Raw genomic sequence first — 9,556 nt, 5'->3', positions numbered from 1 at the left:
ATGTGAAGCAGTTCAGAGATGATCAACTGTTGTATAAAAAAAATCAATTGTTGTGTTACATGAAGAGCTGTGATTCATTTGAATGCTGTGATGGACAAGGACGCCACGTGGCAGTTGGCGCTCAGCCTTAATAAAGGCAAGATGATTCGACTTACATCAACTAGAAAAGTGCACCAAACTTATGGATCCCCAGCCAGTTTGTGAGAAAATCCCGAAGACACCTCAATATGAGTTTTCTTGGGAACAATAATGCATGTCCATGGGAAACCAAACACATTATGCAATAACAGTCATATCACAAAAAAGTAATTTATTAATAGCCAACTATCAAGCAACCAGATATATAGTTCTAAAGCTCTGGAAGCAATTACTGGTGTATTGGGATTGCCTAGGTACAATCTTTATCCTCACAACCTTTTCTAACAGTATAAATGTCCCTCTCCTACTTCAGCAAGAACTGGTTATGTGAAATCAAAAGCACAAACAAATCTAAATATTGATCTTCATTAAATCATTAGCTGAAACAAAGCAGTCTGGTGATTAACACATTTGGTAACCAAGATATATTTCAAGCCGGACTGTAGCTTCTGCAAAAACTGTTTGAACAATTTCACTGATGAAACTAAAGGAACAAAAAATATATGTTTTCAATGTTCATGAGTTCTTGGGTTGCAATTCCACCAGAGATTTCAAAGTTCAACCATAACGTGGATCTACGAGCTCTAGAAAGAAAGCAAAAGCTATGAATGATATTCACATTGAACATCAGAAACTGGCTTGTCAAGCATTTCAGGATCAATTTTTCTTCAAGTATTCTATTTTATACTTGCCATTCAAAAAAAAAGGAATTCTATTTTATAAACAAGAAGAGTTTTTTTTTTTCTACAAGCCCAATAACCCCAAAATCAAGTCCGGGCAGGGGATACCAATTCATTCGAATCATGAGGGCATACAGCAATAATGCTATCCCTTCAATGTCCTCTCCCCAGTCCCCCTCAAAAATCTCTATCAGAAGAGAGTGAGTAAACAACAAGGACACGGTGAAGGGTAGAAAGAATTCAATAATCCTACAATTCAATTCTACAAGTAAAAATGTTACATTGATGAACCATCCACGAAAACTTCGTTGAGCACATCGTTCTCACCATTTGCAAAAAGCTCTGCGTCCTTCTCTTCATCATTGGAGAAGTCCCGCCTCTCAAGCTTGGCGTGTGCCGCAATAAATATCATCTTCTGAGCCCTATCCATGCCTGTTCTATTGTGACCATGAGCACAAACCCACCTCAAGAACGACCCATTGCACTTGAATCCACACGACGTTGCGTGAAGGAAAATTAACCTCACCGCCACCTTACCGAGCAATTTGAACTCGCTCAAACACGTCTCCCAAACCAGTCTACTGCTCTGAGGATTTGCAATTTTCATCTTCCCCGTCATTGGATCCCTTAGTTTAACTTGAACTGCCTGCGCGTAGAGTGGATCGAGCCCTTCGGATCTCCATTTCATGAGCTCCATCAATACAATGTGGGCTTCTTCCCTCGAAACTAATCGGGTTATCAACCTATCAACATCCTTCTCTTGCTCTGGCGTCAAACACTTAAACGGCGGTAAATACTTCCCACTATTGTCCCTCATCAAATAAAGTGGATCAAGTATAAACGCGGCTGACCAAGCTGGATGATAATTCTTCTTAAACCTTTTCTCAATCAACTTCTCCACAGGCCCTTCCGCGACACTAAATTTTGCGCACCAGTCCTTCACCTTCGCTCTCAGCTCCTCCCAAATGGGCAAGCATTGTCCCACCAAAGGCCTCTCTTCTTCAATCTCCTGAGCCATCATTCTAATCATCTTAACAAGCGAATGTACCGCCTCCAATTCGCTCCAAAACCCCATATTCCCTATCATTTCCGCAACTTCCCGAGCAACAGGATCCTCAACACAAACAATCTTATAAGACTCATCATGCACAACTAATTGAAGAGCTCGTGCCGAGTTCATTACATCTTCCAACATTGCATAAACAATACCAAAATTCAAAACTCCCCTAGAATCAGGAGGCACTCTGAGTACTAGTTGGAAACTATTTCTAATCTGAGACTTACTATTGAAGAAATTTGAAAGCTTTAAGCAATTCTCAGTCACATTCTTAAACAGAGGAAGCTCCTTACTAAACTCTTTAATCAAACTACTTACCCCTTGTAACTGACAAGAAATATTCACCATCCAATGATGCTGATTCTCCAAATTCCTCAAAGCTTTTGACTTAAACTTATCAGCCACAATCCCAACACATCTCTCCACATCACTCCCACAAATACCAATAATCGTCTCCCATAAAATCTCCTCTGCGTATTTAGATGGAACTCGCCCTGTAATAAAAACCGCCTTCCTAAACACACTAGTCCCATTAGGAAGATTAACAGTAAGACCAACTACTTTCTCACCACCATCTCCATTCCACCCATCTGACGCAATCTGAAAAAACATAGCATCTTGGATTTTCCCATCCGCATCACTCTTTACCTCATCAAACCTGGCATCCAGCCTGGCGCCAGAAAACTCCCTCCGGCTAACCGGAGGCAGTCCAACCTGCTGAAGGAAAGCCTTGAATTTAGGGTTTTCGATGCACGAGAACGAGACAGCTCCGGCGCCGGAGCACTCATAGAGCCAGTCGGCGAGTAGACCGACAGCAGAATCAATCTGAGACTTTCCGAGCGCCGGTCCCGAAGCTTTCGGACTTTTCAGCTTCTTCACACTATCTTCCAACATCGCCAAAGCTCCGAGATCTTCCTTCCCGCCGGAGAGCATCAATTCTCCGGCGGTGGCGTAGCCGGGATCCACCACGGAGATTGGCGAAATCTGGTAAGAGGATGAAGGAGAAGAGGCGTTACGTTTTCGAGGAGGAGGGGGTGGGTGGGAAGGTAAAGGGGGAGGTGAAATTAGGGTTTTTGAGAAATTAGGGCAAGTTCCACGTTTGAGATGTTCGGAAGCGGTACGAGAAGGGTTGGACGCTGAGAAAACAGAGTCACAAAGTGAGCAACGGAGTTTAACGAATTTTGGGAGTCCGGATTCAGGGTTTGAGACGAGGATGGGTTCTAGATGGGCCCAATACCAGGCTCCTTTCCCCTTAATGGCTTTGGTTCGGACTGTAACGAGACCTTCGTACCGTTTGTTAACGGCTTTCGCCGTTAAATCCTCGGTGACGGAGACGGTGTCTAAAGAGAGGGCGTTTGTTGTATTCATCCCTTCTCTCTCTCTCTCTCTCTCTCTCTCTCTCTCTCTCTCTCTCTCTGTTTTCTTTCTTCTTGTTTTTTAAGACTTTTGTGTTGGGTTTTTTTTTTCTTCTACTTTTTTTCCATCGTCATCTACTTCGTCTTCATCGTCCTCAGTGTTTTTCTCAGCTCCGCCGGTTTTTCCTGGCATTTAGCCGGAAAATTCCCCCGGCCGGTTTTCCATGCCGGAAACCGGTGATCTGAGAGCAGACGGGGGTGGGGGGGGGGGGGGATTTGGTGTTGTAAGTTATATTTAGTTTGTGTGTTTTTGGGAGGTACAGGGGTTTTGTGGGGTTCTCTCTCTTCAATATATATATAGAGGGAAATGTTATCAGCACTGCTGTATTTTGATGAGGGCACTCCTCACTTTATTAAAAGTACCGTATGGCCCTCACCATAGGATGATCCAAACCATCCATTAGATGGGCCACAACCTAAATAGGTTGTGCCCCAAAAATCATTTCCATAGCCCTCTTTAGATTGGAGGGTTAGGGCACAACCTAATCTAATGGACGGTTTGGATCATCCTATGGTGCGGGCCATCCCATACTTTTAAAATAGTGAGAGTGCCCTCATCAAAATACAGTAGTGCTGATAACAATTCCCATTTATATATATTTACTTCTATACAGAGGGAATAAAGAACAGTTGTTTTTTTTAACTCATTTTTTTTCCTTGTTGCTTTCTTATACCTTGTTTTTCATGTGGGTCATTCATATTGAGGATTTATAAAGGGCAACCTAGGAATTCAAGGAAATGTAGCTATCTTTTTCTTTTTCTTTTTATGTCTTTGGATATTGGTTGACTATTAAGTAGCTAGGACTTCTTTAAAAGCTTTTTATGTGTGTGCACAATCAAGGCATTTGCTAGGCTATGACGACTCCAGATAATATAGCCAAGAGAAGTAGGGGTGTAGTAGTTCAGGCCGGCTTTGGGTAGGATTGAGGCCAGCCCTAGCCCAACCTGAGTACCTACTCAACCCTACCACGTCCCAACCTCAGCCTTGCGTCATGGGGGGTCAACCCTAACACAACCCAAGGAGGATCAACCCTAACTTAACCCACCTTTAAATATCCCAAACTCAACCCAACCCAATTTTCTAAATTGGGCCGCGTTGGGTCAGGTTGCCCGAGGCAAAAGTAGAAAAAATACAAAAGAAAAAAAAAAACATATATACCCAAGACTTCGATGAAATTAGGGGTATGGGGTCGGCTTCGGGTTTAGGTCAAATCTGGTTGCCAAGGCCTCAATCCTAACCCAACCTAACCTGAGGAAATGCCAACCCAACCTAGACAAAATCGGGTTGAAACCATCGGGTTTGGGTTGAGCCCAACCCAAATTGCACCCCCAACAGAAAAGGGTCTCTCTCTCTCTCATATTTTTGTAAACTATCCTACTTCAGATAAATTGGTTTAATCTAATTTTTGCAGTGAGAGATTCTCTTTTGCAAAACCCTCAAAGGATGTTCTATTCTCTTCACAAGTGGGTAAGTTTGAATTGAACCTCTGATTCTTGTCCTGGTTGGGTTTTTTTTTTTTTTTTTTTTGGTATAGAAATGTATTTACACCTACAATCATGTTGGAAGTGGCTGAAAAATAACATTCTATAATGTGACACCCTTATAATGTGAGGGTTTCTAAACAAATTCCTCACATTTTACATAACATTTTATACCATAGCTTTCTCATGCCAAATCAATGTAGGACAATCTGAAGTACTTTAGTGAGCAATTTGGGTGTACATCCAAAGTAACCCTAAGGTTTGTAATGACTACTGGCAGCAACTAGACACATGCTTTGAAACATCTGATGGGAAATGGTCTTGTAGTCTTTACTCCCATGACTTCCACGTAAGTAGTACAAGGGCGAGGACGAGAGAAAAATAGAAACGTCACAACTTGTTTGGGACGTTTGACGTAGTTAAAAAGGAAATTAGCAGACTAAAGAAAAGGAAGGACAGGGGAGAGATGAAGACTTTTTCTCTTTCATTTCACTTCCCCCACGTTGTAATAACATTTCATTTTCCCACTAGTGTACCACATTTTTGACACATCGAGACTGACTCTGACTGGGGGAATGTCAAACTCGGTTGGCTCATTTGAGTTGGGACTTACTTTGACTCACTTGAAATCGAGTAAATGGAATGACCCAGTGAAATTGAACGATTTCGTTCTTGAAACCCCAATAAGTTTGAGAAATTATTTTTATTCTTTATTTTTTCTAGGATGAATTAGGGGTTAACGACCAGCCAAGCCACTAGGGGTGTCAACCGATCCACTTCAGATAGGATCCACCTATGTCTTGGTCATGTTCGGATCCTGTATGGGCTGGATCCTTTTCAGGGTGCTTTTGGATCCTACTTGATGAGTCTGGGTTAGTCCTAGATGAACTGTCCTAGGTCCTACCAATGTTGCGCATAGTTAGAGTAAAATTAAGGGAAGGAAGACGTAATAAACGACGGCGGGGGTTGAGGATTTTCATCCAAATAAAATGTGAAAAAATGAAATGTTGCTTGTCGAATTGAGTAGGTTTTAAGATGTTATGAAAATATGCCTTGTGAATAGACATATAAATGAATAAAAATATGAAGGGTATTTTCGTCCATTGGTATATTTAATTCGGATCTAGGATGCTCCATCGGATTTTGTGGCTTTAGACTTCAGGATATGAATCCATGCACATAGTTCAAATCTAGCTGTTGTACCCAAATCCTGCCCGTTACCATTTGGATCCTATGAAAAATAAGTGATTGTTCATCACTTTTTCAGCGATTTTCCAGGCTGAGGAAAGAGGTTGGATCCAACCTCTGTTTCCATTTTCTCCGGTCGATCTAGAGAACAGTGCTGCTAGCACAGATTAAGGTAAGTTGTTCTCAAGTATGGGATCATACATTGTTTTGTGCAGTGATTCTCTAGGAGAAGGAAAACAGTTCTCACGCCCCGTTTGTTTTGGATTTTCATGTTATCATACTTTGTATATTGTGTTTGTATCAATTATATGCTAACACTTTCTTATTGAAACATTTTTACAGGAAGTATTTGCGAGGCTAGCGAGGCACAGATTTTAAGGTTGAACAGATGACAGATGATATTTTTTTGCTGACCCATCAAAATTATATATATATATATATGAGGAAAGTGTTGGTATATATATATATACACATTTAAACGAATGGGAGGCATTGTATATATATATATATATATATATATATATATACACATTTAAACGAATGGGAGGCATTGTAACAACTTAAGCGCACCTATCAGAAAAGTGTTTGTGCGCTTAAGTTGTTACAATGCCTCCCATTCATTTAAATGTTTGGATCCCACATACACGAACCAATGGGAGGCATTATAACAACTTAAGCGCACCAAAAAAATGGTGAGCTTAAGCGCACCAACACTTCTCTCTCTCTCTCTCTCTCTCTCTCTCTCTCTCTCTCTCTCTCTCTATATATATATATATATATATATATATATATATATATATATATATATATATATATATACACTAGTAAAAAACCATGTGCGATGCACGGGCCGAGAAAGAACTATACGGACCACATCATAGGTTGATCCAAACCGTCCATGTGATGGAACACAACATCAATAGGTTGTGCCCATAAAATCATTTCCATAGGCTGATCCTAGCCCTCCAATCTATAGAGGTTTCCATAATTAAAAAAGCATAAAGGAGCCGGGTAGGATTGAAATTATGTGGCTTTAATTGGTGCCTTTGTTAAAAAGCATAAAGTAGGGGGTGGGATTGAAAATATGTGGGTTTAATGGGTGCCTTTGTTAAAAGAAGTAAAAAAAGTGATGTGTAATTCTCATAGAATTTTGGGAGAAATTCAAATCATTCTCTATTTTTCTCTTCTGCTATATAGTATACTAGTAAAAAAACTCGTGCGATGCACGGGCTGACAAAGAATTGTACGGATAGAGGTGGCCAACCGGTTCGGTTCTCGGTTCTAGGTTCCTTTTTTCGGTTCTCGGTTCTCGGTTCCATGAACCGTAAGAACCAAACCGAACCGGACCGAACATAATCGGTTCGGTCCGGTCCGGTTCTTCGGTTATAATGGCTAATTATTAATTATTAATTATAATTTATAAAAACTTTTAATTAAAGTTATAATATAAGTTACTTTCTTATTATAATAATAGTATTAACTATTACTTATTAATATTATAAGTAATTTATATTATTAAGTATATGTATAATAGAAATATAAAAATATTATATATATATATATATATATATATATATATATATATATATATATATTCAAAGTTCGGTTCTTCGGTTCCGGAACCGAACCGAATAAGTTCGGTTCTTCATCAGTGGAACCGAACCGGACCAAAAATATTTTTTTACAGTTCGGTTCCGGTTCGGTTCTTCGGTTCTGGTTCGGTTCTGGCCACCCCTATGTACGGACCACATCATAGGTTGATCCAAACCGTCCATGTGATGGAACACATCATAAATAGGTTGTGCCCGTAAAATCATTTCCACAGGCTGATCCTAGCCCTCCAATCTATAGAGGTTTCCATAATTGTTGTTCCTCTTAAGGTGCCCGGAAATCGTCAATATTTTTACAGGTGTGCTCACATAGGGAATAAGGAAAAGCAGTTTTTTCGTCATTGTCATATTGCTAGCCACCTTGCCACAAATAGTATTTCCATGGAGTTTTCACCACGGCTAATAAGACAAATCTCTGAACACATACAATTGCAAAGAATGGGCGAGACGTAGCCTTTGGAGAAGATGGGTAGCAAATACCTATTCGACGTGTTAATTTCACAGCTTTTTCAAATAATTCATAAAGACGTAGCCTTTGGAGAAGATGGGTAGCAAATACCTGCTATATATATATATGAGAAAACATTTCCTACATACTTGTGTAGGTAAGTTACCTACGCACTAGCTTAAAATACAGTGGGGGCCCACATTGTTTGGGTGATCCAAACAATTCATTTGAATGGTCCTCACATAGATAGAGTGTCCACAAAAAATCAGATCCATAGGATCATCCCAACCCTACGATTTGTGGAGGCAAAATGGACGTGTATAAACCTTCACAAATTAGTCCATTTTTTGCCTCCATAGTTTGAATGGTTAGGATGATCCTATGGATCTAATTTTTTGTGGACACCCTCTCTATGTGAGGACCATTCAAATGAATTGGTTGGATCACCCAAACAATGTGGGCCCCCACTGTATTTTAAGCTAGTGTGTAGGTAACTTACCTACACAAGTGTGTAGGAAATGTTCTCTCTCTCTCTCTCTCTCTCTCTCTCTCTATATATATATATATATATATATATATATATATATATATATATATATAAGGAAAATGATTGTGAGCTTGAAGCTCATATAGCTTATATGAGCTTATAGCTTATATAAGATTGAAGGCCCAAACACATGGGTCCCACATTTTTTGTGGTGATCCAAACCATTCATTTGCAAGGCCCCATCATAGATAAGGTGTGTACCAAAAACTAGCTCCATTTGATCATCCTATCCCCTCCAAAAGCGGAGGGCAAAAATGGGCAGATTTGTGGCAAACGGTGTCTGTCCATTTTGCCCTCCTCTTTTGGATGGGTTAGGATGATCCTATGGATCCGATTTTTTGTACACACCCTATCTATGTAAGGGCCTTTCAAATGAATGCTTTGGATCATCCTAACAATGTGGGCCCACATGTGTTTGGGTCTTCAAGCTCATATAAGCTATATGAGCTTCAAGCTCACAATCATTTTCCTCTCTCTCTCTCTCTCTCTCTCTCTCTCTCTCTATATATATATATATATATATAATATATATATACATATAGAGAGAAGTGTTTCTGCGCAGCTGCGTAGAGAGATATCTGCGCACAATTCCATTAGCTTGTAATTGTCATACTTTGTCACCCTTTTTTAGTAATTTTTCATTTAAAACTTACCATTTCTATCACAAATCTAATAAACCGTCATGATTACTATTTTTTTCTAATAAACCGTAATGATTACTATTTTTTTCTACTTTTCCTAGCAACATTTGCACCCATTTACTTCTTCCAATCTTTGCATCCGGACGGGCCACAAGCCGAGCAAGTGGAATCGGCGAAGGTGGCTAGCAAATTCCTGTAAAAGAAAAAAGGGAAATGTTATAGGTTCTTCCCCTTCGTCAATCGTCTTCTCCGGTCACGAGGATCCAAACCAGGTAAGCTCAGCTATTTATTGTTTTTTCATTTTTTTCCTAAATCTATTTTTCCTTTTAATCTATATTTCTTCTTCACTT

General features: G+C 39.8%; 1 protein-coding gene across 1 annotated transcript; it reads right to left on the bottom strand.

The window, feature by feature from the left end:
- Window positions 1-832: 832 nt before the first annotated feature.
- Window positions 833-3,485, bottom strand: LOC143886525 (uncharacterized). Its single transcript, XM_077390535.1, has one exon. It carries the CDS (start codon window positions 3,241-3,243, stop codon window positions 1,096-1,098), a length of 2,148 nt encoding a protein of 715 aa, XP_077246650.1. The 5' UTR covers window positions 3,244-3,485; the 3' UTR covers window positions 833-1,095.
- Between the last annotated feature and the right edge of the window lie 6,071 nt (window positions 3,486-9,556).

The sequence above is a fragment of the Tasmannia lanceolata genome, unplaced genomic scaffold (genome assembly GCF_043159265.1).
Source record: "Tasmannia lanceolata isolate RefF3 unplaced genomic scaffold, GAP_Taslan_0.1 ptg000002l, whole genome shotgun sequence".
NCBI lineage: Eukaryota > Viridiplantae > Streptophyta > Magnoliopsida > Canellales > Winteraceae > Tasmannia > Tasmannia lanceolata.
Note: the sequence above shows the minus strand (reverse complement) of the source record. Positions and strands in the feature narration are given on the sequence as shown.

Bases quoted from the DNA above. Each gene is read 5' to 3' on its own strand.
- LOC143886525 (XM_077390535.1), bottom strand. From the start codon at position 3,243: ATGAATACAACAAACGCCCTCTCTTTAGACACCGTCTCCGTCACCGAG.